This window comes from Oncorhynchus keta, chromosome 25 (assembly GCF_023373465.1).
Source record: "Oncorhynchus keta strain PuntledgeMale-10-30-2019 chromosome 25, Oket_V2, whole genome shotgun sequence".
Classification (NCBI taxonomy): Eukaryota; Metazoa; Chordata; class Actinopteri; order Salmoniformes; family Salmonidae; genus Oncorhynchus; species Oncorhynchus keta.
In genome coordinates this window covers 9,880,791-9,908,703 of record NC_068445.1, presented here as the reverse complement: position 1 = coordinate 9,908,703, position 27,913 = coordinate 9,880,791, and the positions used below count along the sequence as shown (strand labels likewise).

The 27,913-nt window shown below is 40.8% G+C and overlaps 1 protein-coding gene across 2 annotated transcripts in view; it reads right to left on the bottom strand.

Moving 5' to 3' along the window:
- Positions 1-505: 505 nt before the first annotated feature.
- The window catches only part of LOC118358119 (GDNF family receptor alpha-2-like), a 72,360-nt gene continuing 44,952 nt past the window's right edge, over positions 506-27,913 (bottom strand). Inside the window, exons 5-8 of one of the 2 annotated variants that reach the window (XM_035735595.2) lie at positions 25,567-25,679; positions 24,411-24,551; positions 20,592-20,755; positions 506-2,408 (exon numbers count right to left, since the gene is read on the bottom strand). In XM_035735595.2, coding sequence (XP_035591488.1) covers positions 2,268-2,408; positions 20,592-20,755; positions 24,411-24,551; positions 25,567-25,679 — 559 coding nt within the window. In that variant the 3' untranslated portion in view covers positions 506-2,267. The other variant, XM_035735594.2, reaches the window with a different exon arrangement.

Genomic DNA, 27,913 nt, shown 5'->3' with positions numbered 1-27,913 from the left:
TGAAGTATGATGTTCAGTGTTTCACAAAATGACCCCCTCATGGTGTATAACATATTACACCAACCAAGCCAAAGAGAAAAGAGCCACACAGGCAGGTGTGACTGAAAAAGTGGAATGATGGGAAGGAAGTGGGCGCAGTCTCTGATTGGAGGATCCCAGTCTTGTAAACCTTAGCCCTCTCTCCAACATGTGCAGAGCGTTGATAAGAAACATCATCCCACTGGCTCGTTAATCAAGGGAGCGCACAGTAACCCAACGCTTTCATATTACGGTGCCCCTAGACCCCACCACAAAACTAACCCCCACCCCCAATATTTATATGGAAAGGAAACAAACTGGACTCCAGCAGCATCTTTAAAACTGCACCTCCAGAACACAGGCACACACACACACACACACACACACACACACACACACACACACACACACACACACACACACACACACACACACACACACACACACACACACACACACACACACACACACACACACACACACACACACACACACACACACACACACACACTCTTCTCACTTTTTCAATCACTTATACACTTATGACATCCCATCTTTGAGTACTCTCTGCCCCTCACCTTATATAAGCTGCGACATGTCATTTATTTATTGTCAGGATTTATTTGTGTGCAATCTTTGTTTTCAGTGCTGTCTTGACTTCCATTGAGTCATGTTTGCAGTAATATTTTTCAAAATGGCTCACTTTTGTATGAAACAATCAACATGAATGAACTTAACTGTGTAAGAAATGTGGAAACCCCATTCTCCTCATATACCCGGACCCATTCTTTGTGAGGGGGAATATTTATCAGTTTATTTATTTACATTACTACATGTCAAAACTCTTAATTTACCTCATGCATTTGATTGGCTTATAGGAGGCCAGAGCCAGTATTGTAATCATTCATCGGCAGTACGTCATGATGTCATCTGCAAGACTCAGCTACAACCTGACCAATCAAAAATAATATTAATCGGGGGGGAAACTCAACACAACAGAATGTGCAGCAGCTATAAACTGTGAGTATTTCTTTGCTCTAGACACCTCTGTTGGAACAGTCCAATGGAAACAGAAGGGTTCAATCCCAGGCATTTATGTAGTCAAATGTTGATCTGATGGCGGTGGTGGTGTTTTGACATGAACCCATGTGAATGATTCATTTTGTAAAGCGTTACTACGAGTTGCGATGTCCCATGAGCAGGATAATGTGGTACGAGCAATAGGTAAGGCCACGTGTATTTGCACTGTACAAAGAACGACTATAATACACACAGGTAATTACTTTCCAAGCAAATGTAGCTAATTAAATTTCATCCCTATATACATTCTTATTTGACTTTTTCGTCATAGACATTGCCAACTTTGCCTTCTAAATTGGTTCTTCACACTCAACAATACAGTGCCATCAGATCACCTTGACCATTTAAGGTATGTTATATTGGTAAATTGAAAGAAAACAGTTGGTTTATATTGGCTCATTGAAAGAAAACAGTTTGTTATATACACTGACAAAGTATGCACATGTGTGGGTGGATATTTATTCTCACCCACTATCAATGACAACAACATCTCAAATGAGAACCAGTTAACATTATATTTCAGTCTTTTTTTTTTGTCTGCTGAAAAAATATTGCACTGAAATAAAAGAGCTGTACTGAACATACTGTTCACTGTCACTATACCAACACGGATACACTGAGTTAAGATTTACACTTTTGAGAAGACACAAAAGTGATAAGTCTTCTGTCTGCAAGAAATGGAAACACAAAGCTTGAGGTCTGTCCAGAAAATCAAGTCGAGCACTGTTTCTAGACGAAAACGTGTGACGTTCAGCAGTTCTCTCTCCTCTCTCTTTCTCCATTTCTCTCTCACACACGTTCTCTCTCTCTCTCTCGCTATCTTTCTCTCCTCTTTGTCATGGCAGGAGTGCAGAAGTCTTTGACATGATACTTTGGGTTCTTTGTCAGTGTTACTGATGGAAAGACAGTCACAGCCAATGGCCACTGAGGCTTCACCACATGAGGGGTCCAGGTAAAGCCATTTTTTTGATCATAGTGGTCCTCAAAAGCCAAAATGTTACATCAAATAAATAATATTTAGATTATCTCCGATTGTGTGCTCTCCGCCTCTCCTTTTTGAAATTGCATGATGCCTGGGCTTGAAAAATAAAACATCCTCAAACAAGCCACTTGACAACACCTCTGCGTTTGGGATCAGCTTGATGGTCGGCGACAGCCCACAGGGAGTTTTATAGGGCATAGTTGGCCAAGGCGGAGGACAGGCTGAGCAGCAGAACCCAGACACTGGCACAGACACAGGGTGCCCCATCACCAGGAGGGCTCTTGGGTCTAGTCAGGCCATCGTAACCACTGCTGGGCTCCAGTATAGGCTGAGAGGAGGACAACAATGGAAAAGGTTAGGAATGACTCAGTGAGTCTGAGTGTTGCGTTTTACAAAGAAATGGTTAAACACGGATCCACAGCCACTCCACTGGAATAAAAACATGAATACATTTGAGGCACATATGAAGTATGTTGAAAGCGACTGCTAGTGCAGTCTTTTGGGTGTACTCTCTACTTTGAAACGTTTTGGCACAGTGCAGAGCTAGCTAAGACATTTCTCCCAATACCCTTTCGGTAGTGTCCTCTTAAACATTTTAAGCATTAGTTCCAAGGAAAGCACAAATTATAGAACATGCAGAGCACATATAGGGTTATCATAAAACTACAATTAAACGTTGATTCTCAAATAGCTGCCCGGTGGGGGATATAAAGTGCAGGAAATATTTACTTTTTCTTGGACAAATATTTTTTTGGCACAAAACTACCTCAATATTTCCATTCGTTTGTATGGGTTACCGTCAGACAAGTCCCGTGACACTTGTGGGGGTCATAGAGCAGAACAGAGTAAAAGCAGTGTGCATCAAGGAAATAGACCCCTGGCTCAAATAGAATCCTGTCTTTAATAAGTGCCTGGTGTTTAGTGATTTAAGCAAATAAACACCCAGGCTATTAATTGAAGTTTTACAGCACTAATCAGGTTCCTAGACATTTGGATCCATTTTAATTCTGTACAATATCAGTCAAAACAGTGTACTTGTACACATATAGATATAGAACAGATAGAACATTTTACCATAGACAAAAGCAGTCAATTTGAAAGGCAACTATGTTGTACAGTACATTAGGAGAAAGAGTAGAAGGGACATACAGATCCCACAGCAGGAAAATAATCTTGCAGCAACAGGAAATGGGAATTAGTGTGTAGATTATATAAAACATTTGTAGCTTTTGAAACATGGAAATTATGAACTTTAGAAGCCTTTTTACACATATAATATAATACAAATGTACATTTCCTGCTACAACATGGTGATCAAATTCAGACACTACATCTACATCTCTATTGTTCTAGATATGGTACATCCCAGAGTTGCTCTGTTATGCCCACTCTAGTATGGCCTTATTATGTGCTTTTCCATAACATTGTAAGCATTTTGAACATTTTCAATTTGCTCTGATTCCTGTAACACCTAGCAAACAATTTGCCTCCAAGTAACTGCAGCTTTCTCAATTTGTGGAGGCATCATTTCCCCCGCAAAGCAATACAGCATATCAACAGAAACATGAAGCATTCCCTCCTCCACTCCTTTTGAGAGATTGCACTTTGGTCCATTTCCCTGTACAGAGAGAAAACATAGAGTCAGATATGATCTTCTAATAGCAGTGTCTCCAGCACAACATATGGCCAATATTTTTGTTGTAGAAAAATACACATTGAAAAAAATAGTAAATGGTAGTTATATAAGCACTGGGATATGTTTTTGTTTGGGTTTTAGGTGAAAGGAAAGGCTGCATTGATTATGGAAGAGCTTGGTTTCCAATGTGTGATTGTACAGAGAAATGGTTAAATGACAGTTGCCAAAAAAAGCAATCGGTTGCTTGACAATGCAGCAAACACATCCGCAACTAAAAGCCAATTAATTAGCAGGTGCAGTGATGTGTGACAGCAGCCTGTTGACATTGGTCCAGATCTCTGTCTGCAGCCAATATGTATACCGGTACACACACACGCACACACACACATATGAACAGGTAGCCTAGTGGTTAAGAGTGTTGGGCCAATAACCGAAAGGTGACAAATCTGTCGATGTGCCCTTGAGCACTGCACTTAACTCTAATTGCTCATGTAAGTCGCTTTGGATAAGAGCGTCTGCTAAATGACAACAACAAAGAAACACACAGAGAGACAAGCACACACACACATTCAGAAACGCGCCCACACACAAAATATTGTTTGGGATTACAGGATATCATTAGTTTAGTTTTGTGAAGGTAGCTTAACATGTAGATAGATGGTGAGTACTTTTTAGAAGTGATCAGAGCTTCGTTGAACAGTAATGTTCGGATGCTTTTCCCAGGGCTGGTTATTGAGTAACACAGGGTTGGTCCACAATCAATTACATTTAATTGAGCTGAGAATCAACACAGTGTACTGTAAAGTCAGGGGCCCTCAAGCAAACATTGACTTCTGAAGAGGTGGGATAGGGCGATGTGTTATGTGCAATGCCTCTCTCTTATACAATGGTGCCATGAAATAATGCATGACTCTCCAAAAAGACTATGAAATGAAGGAATTATTTCCCTGATTAAAAGCTTGTTCTTCGGGATTTTGGCAATGAGGCCCTTTATCTACTTACCCAGAGTCAGATGAACTTGTGGATACCATTTTTATGTCTGTGTCCAGTACGAAGGAATTTACAGCTAGTTCCACGAGCCAATGCTAACTAGCGTTAGTTAGCAACTTCCTTCAAACTGCACGCAGAGACATACATGTGGTAAGCAGCTGAACTTTACTGTTTGACGAAGCTCTGATCAATTGTGAAAAGTTCTCACCATCTATCTAATGTACATGTCAAGCTACCTTCAAAAAACACAATGAAGAATATTGTCTTATCCCAAACAATATCCAGGAACATAAATACTGAAAACAATATGTTGAACTCCCATACTGGGACTGCTATAAAGACATCATAGTGAGTTTGTAATTTTCTTAGTCACTTGTAGATACCGGTAGGCATTTATTTTTTCAATGTACAGTGAAGGAAAAAAGTATTTGATCCACTGCTGATTTTGTACGTTTGCCCACTGACAAAGAAATTATCAGTCTACAATTTTAATGGTAGGTTTATTTGAACAGTGAGAGACAGAATAACAACAAAATAATCCAGAAAAACGCATGTCAAAAATGTTATAATTTGATTTGCATTTTAATGGGGGAAATAAGTATTTGACCCCCTCTCAATCAGAAAGATTTCTGGCTCCCAGGTGTCTTTTATAAAGGAAACGAGCTGAGATTAGGAGCACACTCTTACAGGGAGTGCGCCTAATCTCAGTTTGTTACATGTATAAAAGACACCTGTCCACAGAAGCAATCAATCAATCAGATTCCAAACTCTCCACCATGGCCAAGACCAAAGAGCAGCTCTCCAAGGATGTCAGGGACTAGATTGTAGACCTACACAAGGCTGGAATGGGCTACAAGACCATCGCCAAGCAGCTTGGTGAGAAGGTGACAACAGGTGACAACAAAACTATTATTATTTGTTGTATTATGTATTATGATTTTACATAAAACAATCTGATATCGACAAGATCAGAGATGTACTGTATGTAAAACATCACACTGCTTTACTAAAACTGCACTGGCCAGTACAGTACTGTAATACCGTAATATATGCCATTTACGTAACAGACACTTTTATCCAAAGTGACAACAGTCCACACATTTTGGTACGTGATCCCAGTGGGAATTAAGTTAAGATGGCACCGACAGACATGGCAGCTCTACTTCTAGCTCCTAAGCAACTTTGCAGTATTTTTGTGTGTTATTTCCTACATTATTAGCCTAGAACATTTTTTGTGTTGTTTCATACAGCCGGAAAGAACTTTTGGATATCAGAGCGGCTGTAACTCACCAGTATTACAACCAGGAATACGACATTCCCGAATTGGATCCTTTGTTCGTACCCCCAGGGCAATTGAACTTATCTCAGAGGCTGCTCCAAGACACCGCCGGCAGAGAAGAGGGATTCGGAGTGGACATCTAGTCCGACTCAGGAGGCGTGCACACCATCCATCGCTTCCGAGTCTATTACTCGCAGTCTCTTGACAATAAAGTAGACAAGCTCAGAGCGAGGATCTCCTTCCAGAGAGACATCAGGGACTGTAACATACTCTGTTTCATGGAATCATGGCTCTCTCGGGATATACTGTCCCCGTACATACAGCCAGCCGGGTTCTCAGTTCATCGCGCAGACAGGAATAAAGAACTCTCGGGAAGAAGAAAGGTGGTGGTGTATGTTTCATGGTTAAACACTCATGGTGTGATTGTGATAACATACAGAAACTCAAGTCCTTTAGTTCACCCGACCTAGAATACCTCACAATTAAATGCCAACCATATTACCTCCCAAGAGAATTATCTTCGGTTGTAGTCAAAGCCGTGTATATTCCCCTCAAGCCCATACCACGACGGCCCTCAAGGAACTACTCTGGACTACTCACCTTTTTGAGAAGCCTACAAGGCCCTCCCCCGACCTCCCTTCAGAAAATCAGATCACGACTCCATTGTTTTCCTCCCTTCCTATAGGCAGAAACTCAAACAAGAAGTACCCTTGCTAAGGTCTATTCAATGCTGGTCTGACCATTCGGAATAAATGCTTCAAGATTGTTTTGATCACACTGACTGGGATATGTTCCGGGTAGCCTCTGAGAATAACATTTAAGTATACACGGACGCAGTGACTGAGTTCATCAGGAAGTGTATACGGGATGCTGTTTTCACGGTGAGTACTAAAACTTACCCAAACCAGAAACCGTGGATAGATGGCAGCATTTCAGCAAAACTGAAAGCACAAATCACCCCATTTATCCATGGCAAGGTGACTGGGAATATTGTCAAATACAAACAGTGTAGTTATTCCCTCCGTAAGGCAATCAAACAGGCAAAACGTCATTACAGAGACAAAGTGGAGTTGCAATTCAATGGCTCAGATATGAGACCTATGTGGCAGAGTCTACAGAAAATCAGGGATTACAAAGGGAATTACCGGCCACGTCGCAGACTCTGACGTATTGCTACCAGACAAGCTAAACAGCTTCTTTGCCCGCTTTGAGGATAACACCCAAGGACTGTGAGCGCTCATTCTCCGTGGCCGACGTGACTAAGACATTTAAGCATGTTAACCCTCGCAAGGCTGCCGGGCCAGACAGCGCAGACCAGCTGGCTGGAGATTATGGACATATTCAATCTCTCCCTATCCTAGCCTGCTGTCCACACTTGTTTCAAGATGTCCACCATTGTTCCTGTATCCAAGAAAGCAAAGGTAACTGAACTAAATTACTATCAACCCGTAGCACTCACTTCTGTCATCACAAAGTGGTTTGAGCGGCTAGTTCAGGATCATATAACCTCTACCTTACCCACCTCAATTTGCTTACCGCCCCAATAGGTCCACAGACGATACAATCGTCATCGCACAGCACACTACCCTATCCCATCTGGACAAGAGGAATAGCTACATCATAATGCTATTAATTGATTATAGCTCAGCCTTCAACACCATAGTACCCTCCAAGCTCATCATTAAGCTCGGGGCCCTGGATCTGAACCCCACCCTGTGCAATTGGGTCCTGGAATTCCTGTCGGGCCACCCCCAGGTGGTGAAGGTAGGAAACAACACCTCCACTTAGCTGATCCTCAACACTGGGGCCCCACAAGGGTGCGTGCTCAGCCCCCTCCTGTACTCCCTGTTCACCCATGGCTGCATGGCCATGCATGCCTCCAACTCAATCATCAAGAGTAGTAGGCCTGATTACCAAAAATGACAAGACAGCCTACAGGGAGGAAGTGAGGGCCTTGGGGGAGTGGTGGCGGGGGAAAAAATGAAGGAGCTGATCGAGGATTCAGGAAACAGCAGAGGTAGCACGCCCCTATCCACATCGATGGGACCGCAGTGGAGAAGGTGGAAAGCTTCAAGTTCCTTGGCGTACACATCACTGACAATCTGGAATGGCCCACCCACACAGACAGTGTGGTGAAGAAGGCGCAACACCTCAAGAAAAGTGGCTTGGCCCCTGTAAACTTTTACAGATGCACAAATGAGAGCATTCTGTCGGGCTGTATCACCGCCTGGTTTTGCAACTGCACTGCCCGCAACCACAGGGCTCTACAGTGGGTGGTGCGGTACAAGTCTCTGCTAGGTAAAGCCCCACCCTATCTCAGCTCGCTGGTCACCATAGCAGCACCCACTTGTAGCACATGCTCCAGCAGGTATATCTCACTGGTCACCCCCAAAGCCAATTCCTCCTTTGGTCGCCTTTCCTTCCAGTTCTCTGCTGCCACTGACTGGAATGAACTGCAAAAGTCACCGAAGCTGGAGATTCCCATCTCCCTCACTAGCTTTAATAACCAGCTGTCAGAGCAGCTCACAGATCACTGCACCTGTTCATAGCCCATCTGTATACAGCCCATCTATCTACCTCATTCCCATACTGTATTTATTTATTTTGCTCCTTTTGCACCACAGTATCTCTATTTGCACATCCATATTTTGCACATCTACCATTCCAGTGTTTAATTGCCATATTGTAATTACTTCCTTACCTTACATATTGTAATTACTAGCTTACCTGGTTAAATAAAGGTGAAATAAAAAAATAGATAAAAATGCCCAACACATCACCAGGGTCACACTGCCTGCCCCACAGGACACCTACAGCACTAAATGTCACAGGAAGGCCAAAAAGATAATCAAGGACATCAACCACTCGAGCCACGGCCTGTTCACCCCGCTATCATCCAGAAGGCGAGGTCAATACAGGTGCATCAAAGCTGGGACAGAGAGACTGAGAAATAGCTTATATCTCAAGGCCATCAGGCTGTTAAATAGCCATCACTAGCCGGCTACCACCCGGTTACTCAACCCTGCACCTTAGAGGCTGCTGCCCTATATACATCATGGAATACATGGTATGTATTGTTGTTTTTATTTTATTTTTTATTTAACCTTTATTTAACCAGGTAGGCGAAATAATTGCGACCTGGCCAAGAGAAAGCAAAGCAGTTCGACACATACAACAACACAGAGTTACACATGGAGTAAAACAAACATACAGTCAATAATACAGTAGAAAAATACGTCTATATACGATGTGAGCAAATGAGTTGAGATAAGGGAGGTAAAAAAAAATATATATATTTTTTAAAGGCCATGGTGGCGAAGTAAATACAATATAGCAAGTAAAACACTGGAATGGGAGATTTGCAGTGGAAGAATGTGCAAAGTAGAGATATAAATAATGGGGTGCAAAGGAGCAAAATAAATGAATAAATAAATACAGTAGGGGAAGAGGTAGTTGTTTGGGATAAATTATAGATGGGCTATGTACATGTGCAGTAATCTGTGAGCTGCTCTGACAGCTGTTGCTTAAATCTAGCGAGGGAGATAAGTGTTTCCAGTTTCAGACATTTTTGTAGTTCGTTCCAGTCATTGGCAGCAAAGAACTGGAAGGAGAGTCGGCCAAAGCAAGAATTGGTTTTGGGGGTGACCAGAGAGATATACCTGCTGGAGCGCGTGCTACAGGTGGGTGCTGCTATGATGACCAGCGAGCTGAGATAAGGGGGGACTTTACCTAGCAGGGACTTGTAGATGACCTGGAGCCAGTGGGTTTGGCTACGAGTTTGAAGCGAGGGGCAGCCAACGAGAGAATACAGGTCGCAGTGGTGGGTAGTAATATGGGGCTTTGGTGCCAAAACGGATGGCACTGTGATAGACTGCATCCAATTTGTTGAGTAGGGTATTGGAGGCTAATTTGTAAATGGCATCGCCGAAGTCGAGGATCGGTAGGATGGTCAGTTTTATAAGGGTATGTTTGGCAGCATGAGTGAAGGATGCTTTGTTGCGAAATAGAATGCCAATTCTAGATTTAACTTTGGATTGGAGATGTTTGATGTCTGGAAGGAGAGCTTACAGTCTAATCAGACACCTAGGTGTTTGTAGTTGTCCACATATTCTAAGTCAGAACCGTCCAGAGTAGTGATGCTGGACGGGCGGGCAGGGGCAGGCAGCCATCGGTTGAAGAGCAGACATTTAGTTTTACTTGTATTTAAGAGCAGTTGGAGGCCACGGAAGGAGAGTTGTATGGCATTGAAGCTCATATGGAGGGTTGTTAACACAGTGTCCAAAGAAGGGCCAGAAGTGTACAGAATGGTGTCGTCTGCGTAGAGGTGGATCAGAGGATCACCATCAGCAGGAGCGACATCATTGATGTATACAGATAAGAGAGTCGGCCCAAGAATTTAACCCTGTGGCACCCCCATAGAGACTGTCAGAGGCCCGGACAACAGGCCCTCCGATTTGACACACTGAACTCTATCAGAGAAGTAGTTGGTGAAGCAGACGAGGCAATCATTTGAGAAACCAATGCTGTCGAGTCTGCCGATGAGGATTGACAGAGTCGAAAGCCTTGGCCAGGTCAATGAACACGGCTGCACAGTATTGTTTCTTATCGATGGCTGTTAAGATATCGTTTAGGACCTTGAGCGTGGCTGAGGTGGACCCATGACCAGCTCTGAAACCAGATTGCATAGCGGAGAAGGTGGGGTGGGATTTGAAATGGTCGGTAATCTGTTTGTTGACTTGGCTTTCGAAGACCTTAGAAAGGCAGGCTAGGATAGATATAGGTCTGTAGCAGTTTGGGTCAATAGTGTCCCCCCCCTTTGAAGAGGGGGATAACCGCACCTGCTTTCCAATCTTTGGGAATCGCAGGTGACACGAAAGAGCGGTTGAACAGGCTAGTAATAGGGGTTGCAACAATTTCGGCAGATCATTTTAGAAAGAAAGGGTCCAGATTGTCTAGCCTTGGCTGATTTGTAGGGGTCCAGATATTGCAGCTCTTTCAGAACATCAGCTGACTGGATTTGGGAGAAGGAGAAATAGGGAAGGCTTGGGCGAGTTGCTGTGGGGGGTACAGTGCTGTTGACCGGGGTAGGGGTAGCCAGGTGGAAAGCATGGCCAGCCGTAGAAAAATGCTTATTGAAATTCTCAATTATAGTGGATTTATCGGTGGTGACAGAGTTTCCTATCCTCAGTGCAGTGGGCAGCTGGGAGGAGGTTTTCTTATTCTCCATGGACTTTACAGTGTCCCAGAACGTTTTTGAGTTTGTGTTGCAGGAAGCACATTTCTGCTTGAAAAAGCTAGCCTTGGCTTTTCTAACTGCCTGTGTATATTGGTTTCTAACTTCCCTGAAAAGTTGCATATCGTGGGGGCTGTCCGATTCTAATGCAGAACGCCATAGGATGTTTTTGTGTTGGTTAAGGGCAGTCAGGCCTGGAGTGAACCAAGGGCTATATCTGTTCCTGGTTTAAAATTTCTTGCATGGGGCATGCTTATTTAAGATGGTGAGGAATGCATTTAAAAAAAAAACAGGCATCCTCTACTGACGGGATGAGGTCAAGATTGCAAGATACCCGGGCCAGGTCGATTAGAAAGGCCTGCTCGCTGAAGTGTTTCAAGGAGTGTTTGACAGTGATGAGTGGAGGTCGCTTGACCGCTGACCCATTACGGATGCAGGCAATGAGGCAGTGATCGCTGAGATCTTGGTTGAAAACAGCAGAGGTGTATTTAGAGGGCAAGTTGGTTAGGATGATATCTATGAGGGTGCCCGTGTTTACAGATTTGGGGTGGTACCTGGTAGGTTCATTGATAATTTGTGTGAGATTGAGGGCATCAAGCTTAGATTGTAGGATGGCTGGGGTGTTAAGCATGTTCCAGTTTAGGTCACCTAGCAGCACGAGCTCTGAAGATAGATGGGGGCAGTCAGTTCACATTTGGTGTCCAGAGCACAGCTGGGGGCAGGGTGGTCTATGTCAGGCGGCAACAGTGAGAGACTTGCTTTTAGAGATTTGGATTTTTAAAAGTAGAAGTTCAAATTGTTTGGTTACAGACCTGGATAGTAGGTCAGAGCTCTGCAGGCTATCTCTGCAGAAGATTGCAACACCGCCCCCTTTGGCCGTTCTATCTTGTCTGAAAATGTTATAGTTAGGGATGGAGATTTCAGAGTTTTTGGTGGTCTTCCTATGCCAGGATTCAGAGACGGCTAGGACATCCGGGTTGGCAGAGTGTGCTAAAGCAGTGAATAAAACAAACTTAGGGAGGCTTCTAATGTTAACATGCATGAAACCAAGGCTATTACGGTTATAGAAGTAATCAAAAGAGAGCGCCTGGGGAATAGGAGTGGAGCTAGGCACTGCAGGGCCTGGATTCACCTCTACATCACCAGAGGAACAGATGAGGAGTAGGATAAGGGTACGGCTAAAAGCTATGAGAATTGGTCATCTAGGACGTCTGGAACAGAGAGTAAAAGGAGGTTTCTGGGGGCAATAAAATAGCTTCAAGGTATAATGTACAGACAACGGTATGGTAGGATGTGAATACAGTGGAGGTAAACCTAGGCATTTCAGATTTCAATTTTTAATTGGTGTGTTGGGTTGCAGGAGAGTGTTTTGAAATTGAGATTTTTAGAAAAAAAAAATATATATAAAAAGATATGTGAAGAAAAGAGGACTGCTAAGCCATCTTGGGGAATAAAAAAAAAAAATTGTGAATTGTTAGATACTACTGCACTGTTGGAACTAGGAACACAAGCATTTTGCTACACCCGCAATAACATCTGCTAAATATGTGTACATAACCAATACAATTTGACTTGATTTGATTCAAATTGAACCCACAACTCTGATGTTGCTCGTGCCATGCTCTTATGAACTGAGCCATGTACAGGATCACGACAGTACATAAGTACAATACAATACACAATTACAATACAGGTGAAAGATGTTTGATTGTCATTAACTTGAGCATACCTCCCTCCTTCAGGCCATAGATATTTTTTAAATTCATTTTTATTGAAACTTTATTTAACAAGGCAAGTCAGTTAAGAACAAATTATTATTTACAATGACAGCCTACCCAGATGAGGCATGCTATGAGGCATGCAATGATTTCAATCCAGATTTCAATCAGGCTTGGATTCGCCATGCAAAAACGTTTTCACCCAGGTGCATGAACAATGGGGATATTTACTGCGATGCTGATAAGAACCTATGGCTAAATGCTCAAGACAGGCTTGATGCAAATTAGTGCCGGCTAAACATTGTTTCTTTCATTTATTTTGATTACATTTTGAAAGATCTCTTCAATGATCACACCTTTGATCACACATGAGATAGAAATGATGGAAATGTGATGTTCAGTAAACTTTAATGAGTAGTGCATTATGCTATGTGAAAACAGTGTAATGTACTGACATTTACGGTACTGTAGCATACTACATTCAAAGGGCACTCTTTTTTCGAGGAGAGAACGATACTGTTTCTGTTGACATGTCTCATAGAAAAGGTGATCTTGTAACTTGCTGCATGGGACAGAAATGGCATATAACACCGTGCTATGTTTTTACAGTAGCCAACTGCTTTGCAATACCCCTATTTCTGATGATTTATCCAACATATATACTGTATAAGGACAATGAAACTGTAAGACAAGACATATTTCTCAGCATACTCACAACCTGCCATTGTGTACAACTTATTCAAAGATTTTGTCAAATAGTGCATGGAAAATTATATTGACCAGGTACTATTCTTTCTAAACAGCACTTACATTTTTTTTGTATTGGATTAAAAGTCAGTTAAAATGTTAATTAACATGACTAAATGGTGAGCCTATCATTACCTGATGTTTTGGTGACTAAACAAAATGTTCTCATGGTATTTCACAGAAAATGTCGATTTTGAATCACTCAGGCATAAAAGATGTGTGAAACCTCAAATGATTGCACAATCAAAGGTTCTGAACATAAGATAGGGGGGCATTACAAGTTTGATCCGTTTAGAGTTTTGTACCTAGAGTTTTGAAAATATACCACATACATCTGAAAAATTTGCCGAAGTGATTGAAAAAAATGGTAAAACACTTTTTAATCTCTATATCCAAACAGCAGAAATGGTTGTAAGATTAGGGTCTCTGTTCTACAGACACAGCACAGAAAGGCAGTGAGCCATGACTTGGGCAATGACAGAGTTGGTATTTTTGGGTCACATTAAATCCGTGGAGGCTGGTGGGAGGAGCTATAGGAGGATGGGCTCATTGTAATAGCTGGAATGGAATTCAAACATGAAACATATGGCTCTGTTCCTTTAATTCCATTTCATTACAATGAGCCCATCTTCCTTTAGCTCTTCCCACCAGCCTCCACTGGTTAAAGTGTTTGCACATACTGTATCTATGCAAAGACTGCGCCAATGTAGCTTCTACAAGTATTGTCCCGCACATTTGACCCAATAGTTGTGGCACAATAGATTCTTATGTGAATCGGAACGCACCGAAACACTAACAAAACTGTTGTGGCAAAAATAGAGAAGTAGATAGGCCTAACGTTAGTAGAATCATTATAATAATATAACAATTTATATAATATAATAACATGTACAATTCAAAATACAAAAGCTCTCCATTATTAAATGTTGGCAGCATTCTGAAAGCCTTTCCACTAAAATTAATTGAAATCCTGATTGGTAAGGAAAATTGCATTTTTCATATCTTTATCCATTCAACAGTCTTCCACAGTTTCACTTCCTGAAACTTTCCATAGGGTTGAAAATACAGAAGTTGCAAACAGCAATGAGACAAAATAAAGATATCTCTTCTCTTTCAGTCTCTTCAGAACACAACTTGAGCACAGTTACTGAATGAATAAGGCATAATACCTGGACATGAGGACATAGCTGACATATATTAAAGCTGCAATATGTAACGTTTTGGGTGACCTGACCAAATTCACATAGAAATATTAGTTATAGAGCTGTCATTCTCATTGAAAGATAGTCTAATAAGCGATATATCTGTTCTATGTTCTTAAGTTGAGTTTTTTTACCAGCTTCAAACAGCTGAAAATACAATAATATTTGCTTATGGAAAATATATTTCACAGGGGTTTAGATGGTGCAATGATTCTCACCTCGCTTGTTTTGTTACATAAACTGAAATTAGGGGAACTATTAGAATTTTAGCAACCAGGAAATGGTGGAGGGATTCCTGCATAGTACATATTTACATGTAAACTAAATCACATAGCTCAATTGTCCTGTTAATGGTAATACTGAATACAGGGAAATTGACTTGAGAGGGAATTAAGTTTGAGCAGCACAGCCAATCCTGGCCTAATGCTCCACGGGGCTCATTTATCAAACAACACTTCAGATTACTTATCGAGTGTCAGGGGGAGCCTGTCCAGCCATCAAACACACAGCGGACTATGCCACTTCATTTAGCATAACATTTCCACTAACTGGACAACAGCATGCATGTGGTCCTGAGCAGTCATGAGATTTACGAGCCTTGAAAGCTTGTCTTTTGCCAAGAGGAGTCATATAAGCATTCTACCAATTAATCTACGATGGAAGTTTGACACATTTTAATTGCCAAGCATATATGCTGTAGAATGAGGGGCCGCCCAAAATGTCCCCACCGGCTCCCTCTCTAATTATAAACTTCCTGCTTGAGTAATCACATGTCTTATTGTTTCCTAATTACCATTTTTACTATAAATTAAGCATTGCACTCTGCAGCGAGAGTGGCACAGAGCGGTGCATCAATACTGACATACACACAGAACCTTTCGAGAAAGCAATTCAACAGCTCCCCTCCTCTACCTCCCACTGTTATTGTTATCAGTGTGGCTTATTCATTCATTCTCACACTCACACAATTTTTAAGGTATTAATTTGCTGTCTTCATCACAATGAGGGTCGTGTAAAGCACACTATTGGAGCAGTGTGAGAGATGACTATTTAATGGATGTGAAAGCCTGAAATTGCTCAGCATTCAACATCATTATAGGAGTCTTTTCACACATAATAATGATGCCAGAACAGTATTGTTTTCAGCCACGCATGAAACATGGAATTATAAATATCCCTATAATAGTCATGAAATGAAAACAATGACTTCTCTTGTTTAAAGCTGCAATCCTTAATTGACACAACAACAAAGTGTTCGCACAGACCTCAGACCTGTTTTAGTAAAAAGCTGAAGGATGGCCCAAGAGAAATGTGACCACTCTCAAATTCTTAAAACAGAACTCCAGATTCAAGGACTTGACCATCCATGATACTGAAAATGTAGTTTTAACCATGTTTTGAGGCGAAACAAATGTTTGCTTACATTTACTGTGTTGACAAACATTTGAGTATAACAAGACAGTTGAACTAAGGCATTGAGAAGTTAAGTTCTTTAAGAATCGATGGGTACGGCGCTTTCGGAAAGTATTCAGACCCCTTACCTTTTTCCAAACGTTGTTACATTACAGCCTTATTCTAAAATTGATTAAATAAAAATATGGTCCTCATCAATCTACACGCAATAACCCATAACCCAAGTTTTTCTTTTGAATTTTTAGCAAATGTATTAAAAATAAAAAACATCAATACTTTATTTACATATGTCACACCCTGATCTGTTTCACCTGTCTTGTGTCACACCCTTCCTTGACCTGTCATTTGCCTGCCCCCTGTTTTGTAAATAAACTTCTGTGATTCGAACTGTCTGCATCTTGAGTTCTGATAATAACAGAATTGTTCAGACCCTTTGTTATGAGACTCGAAATTGAGCTCAGATGCATCCTGTTTCCATTGATCATCCTTGATATTTTTCTTCAACTTGATTTGAGTCCACCTGTGGTAAATTCAATTGATGGGACATGATTTGGAAAGGCACACACCTGTCTATATAAGGTCCCACAGTTGACAGTGCATGTCAGAGCAAAAACCAAGCCATGAGGTTGAAGAAATTGTCCGTAGAGCTCCGAGACATGATTGTGTCAAGGCACAGATCTGGAGAAAGGCACCAAAACATTTCTGCAGCATTGAAGGTCACCAAGAACACATTTGTCTCTATCATTCTTAAATGGCAGAAGTTTGGAACCACCAAGACTTTTCCTAGAGCTGGCCACCTGGCCAAACTGAACAATCGAGGGAGAAGGGCATTGGTCAGGGAGGTGAAGAAGAATCACGATGATCACTCTGATAGAGCTCCAGAGTGACTCTGTGGAGATGGGAGAACCTTCCAGAAGGACAACCATCTCTGCACCACTCAACCAATCAGACCTTTATGGTATTGTGGCCAGACTGAAGCCACTCCTCAGTAAAAGGCACATTATAGCCGGCTTGGAGTTTGCCAAAAGGCACCTAAAGAAACAAGATTCTCTGGTCTGATCAAACCAAGATTGAACTCCTTGGCCTGAATGTGTCACGTCTGGAGGAAACCTTGTACCATCCCTACGGCGAAGCATGGTGGTGGCAGCATCATGCTGTGGGGATTCAGCAGCAGGGACTGGGAGACTAGTTAGAATCGATGGAAAGACGAACGGAGCAAAGTACAGAGAGATCCTTGATTAAAACCTGAGCCCTGACTTGAACCCGATCGAACATCTCTGGAGAGACCTGGAAATAGCTGTGCAGCTACGCTCTCCATCCAACCTGACAGAGCTTGAGAGGATCTGCAGAGAAGAATGGCAGGTGTGCGAAGCTTGTCGTGCCATACTCAAGAAGAGTCAAGGCTGTAATCGCTGCAAAAGGTGCTTCAACAAAGAAATGAACAAATGGTCTGAATACTTATGGAAATGTGTTATTTCAGTTTCTATTCATGAATTTGTTTTGCTTTGTCATTATGGGGTATTGTGTGTAGATTGATGAGGAAAAAAACACAATTGAATACATTTTAGAATAAGGCTGTAATGTAACAAAATGTGGAAAAAGTCAAGGGTCTGAAGGTCTGAATACTTTCTGAAGGCACTGTATGTTTCAAATTTGGTCAGAAAGTTGTTTACATTGCAAGTTAAAGCGTACTGTTAGCTAGCTAGCTCACACCGACAGTGTCACAAGCAAAGCATCCCAACACCATCACACCTCCTCCATGCTTCATGGTGGGAACCACACATGAGGAGATCATCCGTTCACCTACTCCGTGTCTCACAAAGAAATTCCATTATTTGTTATTTTTATCTCTTATTTTGGGGGGGCATTTTCTTAAAACTACATTGTTGGTTAAGGGCTTGTTAGTAACTATTTCACTGTGAGGTCTACACCTGTTGTGTTCGGCGCATGTGACAAATAAAATTGGATTAGATTTGACAAAGACGCGCCGGTTGGAACCAAACATCTCAAAATGTCCATCAGCCTAATGTCCATTAGTAGTGTTTCTTGGCTCAAGCAAGTCTCTTCTTCTTATTGGTGTCCTTTAGTCATGGTTTCTTTGCCGCAATTCGACCATGAAGGCCTGATTTATGCAGTCTCCTCCGAACAGCTGATGTTGAGATGGGTCTGTTACTTGCACTCTGAAGAATTTATTTGGGCTGCAATTTCTGAGGCTGGTAACTCTAATGCACATCCTCTGCAGCAGAGGTAACTCTGTGTCTTCCTTTCCTGTGGCGGTCCTCATGAGAGCCAGTTCCATTCTTAGTGCTTGATGGTTTTTGCGACTGCACTTGAAGAAATGTAATTCTTGACATTTTCCTGATTGACTGACCTTCATGTCTTAAAGTAATGACGGACTGTCGTTTCTCTTTGCTTATTTGAGCTGTTCTTGCCATTATATGGCCTTGGTATTTTACCAAATAGGGCTATCTTCTGTATACCACCCCTACCTTGTCACAACACAACTGATTGGTTCAAATGCATTAAGAAGGAAAGAAATTCCACAAATGAACTTTTAACAATACAGACCTATTAATTGAAATGCATTCCAGGTGACTACCTCATGAAGCTGGTTGAGAGAACGCCAAGTCAAAAGGTGGCTACTTTGAATAATCTAAAATCAAAAATATATTTTGATTTGTTGAACACTCTTTTGGATACTACATGGATTCTACATGGATTCCATATTTGTTATTTCATAGTTTTGATGTACAATGTACAATGTAGGAAATAGTAAAAAATAGTAAAAAATAAAGGAGAATGCTTGAATGAGTAGGTGTACCTTAGGTCAAAAGCGTCTTCATACTTTTTGTGTTGAAAAGATGCATATTTGGATTTATATACTCAACATAAATTATTTTTACGGTGTGAAAACAAAACAGATAAACAAACATGTTTTCCCACTGCACAGCAACAGTTTTTTTCTACCTATCCCAGAAAATAAACCTGGGGTTATTAGCATTGCAGACAGGGTTGGGGAGTAACGGATTACATGTAATTCGACACATGTAAGGGATTACAAAAAAAACAGTAACTGTAATCCGTTACATTACCAGCAAAAATATTGTAATAAGATTACAGGTACTTTTGAAAACTAGATGATTACTTAGAGGATAACTTTTAAATTCAGAAAGGATGTTTGTGAAAAAAATCTTTGAGACTTCTCTGTTTTCTCACTGACTATACGGATATCACTTATCACTTGGTATCTATATAGCGCATTGATGTGAATCACACTGCTGCTTTCTCAATGAGCTATTTACGCCTTATGGATTGTGGTTGTTGTGGACGGCTGTACACAAATCTAAATGTGTATTTGAACCCAATAATGGTTGAATTGAAGAAGTTTAAGCTGCCTATCAATCATTGTTTTTGAAACCAGTGGACAGCCAGTGAAAAATGCGCTCTTGCAACAGCTGCATAGTGCGGATCCCAGCATGCGGAATAAAATAAAAATCAAATTCATGCTGACAAAAAAATTATCCTTAGGCCCAATGCTCAAACTCGCACACTTTTGATGGGGCAATCTGTAGTTGCTACATCCATTTTTTTATTTTTTATAAATTATATATATTAATGTAAAGATATAATTTAATCGTATTATTATATGTAGTAGAAAGTGATTGGTTAGAAGAAGCCTACATAACCAACCCATAAAGTAAATCCATATATGGCCAGCCATGTAAACTTTAACATTGATTTATCATGCAATAGATGTCGTTCAATCATTTCTGTCTTCTTCAAAGGCCTCTTAAGGGGAAACTAATCCAAAAGTAACTGAACATAATCATATTACGTTACTGAGTTTGAGTAATCCAAAAGTTATGTTACTGATTACAATTTTGGACAGGTAACTAGTAACTGTAACGGAGTACATTTAGAAAGTAACCTACCCAAACCTTATTACAGAACATTCACACAGAAATGGTGTAGAACTGACATAATTCTGTTTCATGTAGAATAGTGATTCTTGTCAGCTATGCATCATCTGCAACATTCAAAATGTTTAAAAAATGTTAACCAATTTTAAATAAATATAGCTATCAGTGATTAATGGGTCATGTTCATTTGGCACCTAAAGGACGAACATGTACTGAAACAGAGAGGGACGTTCTGGTCTTGTCCAATAAAAAAACATTAATTTGTTTACAGTTACAAAGTGCTTTAAAACATTTTCCGTTCTGTGCCCTAATGAACACGACCCTGGTTATTTGAACTTGGCACCCGGTGCTAGCTGGTGATATGCCTGCATACCTTCCCGTGGGCTTCATCTTCAGGCTGGACGTCATTGGGGTTGTATGGCTCTGAGGTGCTGACTGAGGCCTCTAATCCAGGCTTCATGGAAGGGGTTGGTGGGACAGACTCAGCTTTGTGGAAGAGACTGTCTGTTCCATAACCGAATGCTTGAATGGAATTTCCTGTGGGGGCAAATGATAAAGTCATTTGTCTAGACTGTCTTCCCAGTGTTGGGGCAGCTGACAGTCAGCCCTAAGTCAACTTTTTGGTCCTCTGCCCAATTTTAGGGTGTGGGTGTTGATCTTCCCTTTGCCTCACTACCATTTGCACTGTTCTGTTTGAGACTGCTAAACTTAGTCAGCTGCCTGCATGTTTTATTGAAATTTACCTACTACACACTACAATGATATACTGTACATCCTATGATTATCACCTTATCATTTTGGACAACAAAAATGTGCTATAATATTCCTCTTTATCTTAGAGAGTAGAGAAAACATCAACCACACACAGGATTTTCATCCACAGACACCATGGCCAAAGCCTTTGACTCATAAGAACACTCACTCAAACCTTTTATGTTGCAAAAAGGTTTTTGGTCAATTTACGACAACAACATGGCCAAATAGCCCTGTAATGTCTGCACTCGAGTTGATGAGCCCCATTTGTTTGCCAGTAAGTATCCAGCAACATCTCACTGTGAGATGGAATCTTTTAAAAGCAAATAAATGAGCCTGTAAAGTGAACACAAATACTCTGCAGGGGGAGGGTGACAAATACATCTCCAGTCAGCTTTTGCTGATGGGTGGGGGTAAACCAGGACAAAGTACCTTTTCACTCTGCTTGTCCATTTTAACAGAACACATGTTTCTTTCTGTTCAGGCAGAAGGAAGGCAAACCGTGTAATTGCTTGGCAACCACCTCCATTATAAGGTCACCATGCAGAGATGACTTTGAGTAGATTTATGTGACTGATCAGATTCAGAACATTCTCAAACAAAGGAAACATTTCCCCCTTTCGGAGAGAACAGAGAGCAGTGACACATGCAAAGAGAGCACACCCACCCGCCCCCACACACACACATGCATGCGTACTGTGCACACACATAGCATAGTAAAGACATAACATGTGGTGCTTGGATATCTCAGCCTTGGGTTGGTAACAAATCTAGGACGTATGACAAAACTACGAAGAACATAGTTCTTGTGATTTCAAAAAGTATTGTAAATGATCTTAATTATGCTGGCCAAGTTAAGACGAGTCTTGTTTTTTATTATGACACGAGTCTTGTTTTTGTTGAGACAGAGACAAGAGTCTTGTTTTTATGCATATCTTTGCTGGGGTGGAAAGATCATCCAGAGAAGTGCTAGGGGAATAAACTAATAAATCACCAAAGTTGGCTAGAGGGCTCCTTCAGCGGATGCTTTTATGCATCCAAATGTTCTACCGAGTGATTAAGCTCATTGCCGACAGCAATTCCATTTCTTTATGACTTCAGATAAGTTTTTTTAACCCTATTGCTGTTACCTGCAGGGACGAGGCTGAATACGATTAGCCTGTTATCTAATTTTACATAACATGTACCATCTCTGTGGATTTATGTCCCCCCACTTAGTGTATAAGAGCAAAGCTCCATCTATTTCAGTTTATCTTATCCAGTTCCCCTTGACTGCAAAGAGGAGATGCTGCATTTTTGTATTCTTTTCCAAGAAGCCTCTTCAGCTACAAGCCTCATCCCTCATCTTGCAGACTCAGCTAAAAGTGCACCACGGCAATCTATTGAAATGGTCTGAAAGCATTATCCACACAATGGAACATGTTAAAAGCACTGGTATTCTGTACTTCTGATGATATTGCATGGTACAGCACAATGGTGTGGTGGTAGCCTTGATATTTGACTGCTAAATGGTGTCATTAGGATGCTTTCTCTATCCTTTCACATTCCTGTCAAGTTATTTCCATTAGATGATCTCTTTTCTCATACAGTAATATTTAAGGTTAAATTTAGACACACTGTATATAGACTTTCTTAAAAAAAAACTCTATTGTGTTATTGACTGTATGTTTGTTTATTCCATGTGCAACTCTGTGTTGTTGTCTGTGTCGCACTGCTTTTGCTTTATCTTTGCCAGGTCGCAGTGGTAAATGAGAACTTGTTCTCAACTAGCCTACCTGGTTAAATAAAGGTGAAATAAAATAAAATAATTAATCTGGAAATGACATGCAAATAATTGCTCTATCCCATAATCTGAACAATGATGGCATATTGAGATGTAATTACTTGACAAGAAATGGCTCACAGTGTATCTTGTCTAGGTATGTCAAATTCCGGGAATTTTGTTACGTTACAACCTTATTCTAAAATGGATTAAATAGGTTTTATCCCCTCATCAATCTACACAATACCCCATAATGACAAAGCAAAAACAGTTTCTCTCAAGCTCTGTCAGGTTGGATGGGGAGCGTCTTTGCACAGCTATTTTCACGTCTCTCCAGAGATGTTAGATAGGGTTCAAGTCCAGGCTCTGGTTGGGCCAATCAAGAACATTTTGAGACTTGTTCCAAAACCACTCCTGCGTTGTCTTGGCTGTGTGCGTAGGGTCGTTGTCCTGTAGGAAGATTAACCTTCACCCCAGTCTGAAGTCCTGAGTGCCCTGGAGCAGGTTTTCATCAAGGATCTCTCTGTACTTTGCTCTGTTCATCTTTCACTCGATCCTGACTAGTCTCCCAGTCCATGCTGCTGAAAAACATCCTCACTGTCACGTTCATTTAGAGATGGATTGGACCAAGGTGCAGTGTGGTGGGCGAACATCTTACTTTATTTAAAATGAACACCGAAAAAAACAAAATACAAAAATGAACGTAAAGTTCTGCAGGCTACACAGCACCTATACAAAATCAAGATCCCACAAACTAAAAGTGGAAAAAAGGCTGCCTAAGTATGATCCCCAATCAGAGACAACGATAGACAGCTGCCTCTGATTGGGAACCATACCAGGCCAAACAAAGAAATAGGAAAACTAGAATGCCCACCCAAATCAAACCCCGACCTAACCAAATAGAGAAATAAAAAGGCTCTCTAAGGTCAGGGCGTGACACCCACAGCATGATGCTGCCACCTCAATGATTCACCGTAGGGATAGTGCCAGGTTTCCTCCAGACGTGACACTTGGCATTAAAGCCTGATTGGTGGAGTGCTGTACAGATGGTTGTCCTTCTGGAAGGTTCTCCCATCTCCACAGAGGAACTCTGGAGCTCTTTCAGAGTGACCATCGTGTTCTTGGTCACCTTCCTGACCAAGGCCCTTCTCCCCCGATTGCTCATTTTAGCCGTGCGGCCTGCTCTTGGAAGAGTCTTGGGGGTTCCAAACTTCTTCCATTTAAGAATGATGTCCAATCAATGAAATTTACCACAGAAGGACTCCAAGTATGGACTCCAGTCAAGTTGTAGAAGCATCTCAATGATGATCAATGGAAACAGGATGCACCTGAGCTCAATTTCGAGACTAAGGTATTTCTGTTTTAGTTTTCACTTTGTCATTATGGGGTATTGTGTGTCAATTGATGAGGAAAACTTTTTATTTAATCCATTTTAGAATAAGGCTGTAATGTAACAAAAAGCGGAAAAAGGGAAGGGGTCTGAATACTTTCCAAATGCATTGTTTATAAACAGAACCCAAATCTACCTAAAAACAGCTAAAATATGTTAGATGTGCCAGTTCTCTTTCAGTTTAGAGGGGAAAACACTACAGATTGGAATGGTGGTGCCTTTAAAATCATATCAGAAGTTGTCTTGTATGTGTTACAAAATGCATTTTGAAGGCAAGCTGGACTCACTCAAGCAGGTGTTCTCTGTGAAGTCCCTCAGAAAGCTCTCACACTCCTCTTCCTGGTTCCCACTTCCTTTACAGGTGCACCATGGGGAGACAGTCCAGTTGTTGTAGCTGCCATCCACATAATTTGGAGTCATATCTGTCCCTATGGAGGTGAAAATAAAGCTGCAGTTACAGATAATTCACAGGTCACTAATGGATAATAATGGACTACATTTACTATAAACAGCATACCTACCTACACAGGCTTACAGTATGTTACTAATGGCGATGCTGCCTACATTGTACCATGGAGCTAGAGGGGGGTGAATTAACAGTAGTATGCTGATTGATGCTTGTAGCTGGTCATATTAGTTTACACAGATATTACCAAAAACAGATGTTCTGTTGGATCCTGCTTTCAGGAGAGGAATGCTTTATTTGTGGAAAACACACCGTACTGTGTAATCCAGAACAACGAACAAGAGTAAGTTTACACTAGAGATGTCTGACACATTTATAGTAACTATCAACAATTAAATTACAGATAGGTGGCAGTGGGAAAGCGATTACTATCCCACCCCTAAAGAGTATTTTAAGGTCACTTAAAGTAGTAAAAAATAACTCCCATCATTTACCGCCTTCATTGTACTGAATAGTGCCAACACATTACATAGGTGCTTTAAAATGTCTACTGGTATGGAAGGATGTCTTTGCGGCGCACATTTTTCATTTTTCTATTTGAAGAACATTTCCTATACAAGAAAACAGATGGTACTAAAATGTTGTAATCTAAGTAATACTCTCACTCTCCCATCCTCACCTCCACAGCCACGGATGTCAAATGTGTTTAGGGGAAGAAACAGAGGAGGGGTACGGATATCACTTAACCTAAAGTCTGCAGGTATTGTGCATTATAATGAATTATAACACTTGTAATAGGCATTTACTAACACCCTAAAATGTCTAATTATCATCTCCAATGATCATGACAAAATAACAGACATATTGAGCCAGTAATAAAAAATGTTCTGTCATAGGGAGATATGACATTTTATAAGCCTTAAAATAAGCTATTATAAAAGCTCATATATACAGTATAACAACTAATAAAGCATTATACTTGCAGGCTTTAAGTCAAGTTTTACCAGGGTAGGTAGCCCAAAATCCCCTGCACTCACCAATGAGGCCAGCGTAGGAGGCCAGACAGGCCTGGTAGTTGTCCTCGTTTGGGCAGCTGCTGACCGTGTGCTGAGTCACCATGCAGTTCATGTGGAAATCAGCCAGTCTAGACCTGCACACAAACAAACACAGTGAACTACATCATCAACACACACCCTGGAAGTGCGCTTTTTTGCTATGATCGGATTGCTCATAGTTAAACAGAAGCTCACGACGTGTACATTTGAGCATGTTAGCTAAATGAATAACTAATTATCTAAATAAAAATGTCTAATAAATGTGGTCATGTTTTCACTCACTGCCGCATGAGGATGGATCATCTACATTGTTGGCACACATAATCAGACCTGGGTTCAAATACTATTTAAGGTATTTAAATCACTTTCAAAGACGTTTGGAAGTCAGTATTTTGATATTCTCTAGTTGAAAACACATGGAGTTGGATATTGGAATGTATTTGGAAATACATTTGGAAAGTGTTGGCATGTATTTTAAAATACAAATACAAACCCCTATGCATTTGAACTGATGTCTGTTTGGTATTATAATTTTCTTTTGGGTAAATAAGTCGTAGGCTTTTTATAGGAAATTATTTGAAAATACTTCCAAAAAATGACAATGGAAGTCGTTGATTCAAATACAAATACTCAAATACACTTATTCATCGACTTATACAGCCTGAATTCAAAATGGATGAACTGATGAATTGTTGTTGTTTTTCACCCCATCTACACACAATACCCCATAATGACAAAGTGAAAACATGATTTTTGAAATGTTAGCAAATGTATTGAAAATTCAATACAGAAATATCTCACGTAGATAAGTATTCACACCCCTGAGTCAATACATGTTAGAATGACCTTAAGCCAGTGATTACTGCTGTGAGTATTTGTGGGTACGTTTCTAAGAGCTTTGCACACCTGAATTGTACAATATTTGCTCATTACTCTTTCAAAATTCTTCAAGCTCTGTCAAATTGGTTGTTGATCGTTGCTAGGCAACCATGTTAAAGTCCTGTCACAGATTTCCAAACAGATTTAAGTCAAAACTGTAACTGGGCCACTCATAAGCAAGTCATGTGTAGATTTGGCCTTGTGTTTTAGGTTATGTCCTGCTGAAAGGTGAATTCATTTTCCAGTGTCTGGTGGAAAGCAGACTGAACCAGGCTCTCCTCTAGGATTTTGCCTGTGCTTAGCGCCATTCCTCTCGTTTTTTTATCCTGAACAACTCCCCCGTCCTTAACGATTAAAAGCATAGCCATAGCATGATGCAGACACCACTATGCTTGAAAATAAGGAGAGTGGTACTCAGTAGCACTTTATATTCAGGACAAAAAGGGAATTGTTTTGCCACATTTTTTTCAATATTTATTTAGTTCTTTGATGCAAACAGGATGCATGTTTTAGAATTTTTGTTTCTGTAAAGGCTTCCTTCTTTTCACTCTGTCAATTTGATTAGAATCACAGTCATTAAACTCTGTAACTGTTTTAAAGCCACCATTGGCCTCATGGTGAAATCCCTGAGCGGTTTGCTTCCTCTCCGGCAACTGAGTTAGGGAGGACTTTGTATCTTTGTAGTGACTGGTTGAGTTGATACACCATCCAAAGTGTAATTAATAACTTCACCATGATCAAAGGGATATTAAATGTCTGCTTTTTATTTTTTTTACCGATCTACCAATAGTTACCCTTCTTTGTGAGGCATTGGACACTTCCCTGGTCTTTGTGGTTGAATCTGTGTTTGAAATTCACTGTTTGACTGAAGGATCTTACAGAAAAACTATTATTGCACACAGAGTGAATACATGAAAGTTATTATGTGACTTGTTAAGCAAATTCTTATTTAGGCTTGCCCTAACAAAGGGGTTGAATACTTATTGACTCAAGACATTTCTGATGTTCATGTTTTATTCATTTGTAAAAATTTGAAATACATTATTCTACTTTGACATTATTGGTTATTGTGTATAAATAAGCCAGTGACCCCAAAAAACATAAATGTAATCCATTTTAAATTCTGTCAGTAATACAACAAAATGTGGAAAAAGTCAAGGTGTGTGAATACTTTCTGAAGGCACTGTATATAACAAATAATCAAATACAGTATTTGAACCCAGGTCTGCACATAATACAACAAGGCCGTGATTCAATCCGATTGTGCATTGTCGACAATGCAGCTTTTAAAGGTAATTTCCAATTCAGCTCACATATCCTGTGTTTACCGTGAATGCGCTTTCAACGAACATGGGAACATTGCCTTTAAAACCTGTATTGTCGACAACGCTCGATCGGATTGAATCCCGGCCTTAGTTCAGAATCAGATAGCATTGAACTAAGCTTCCCA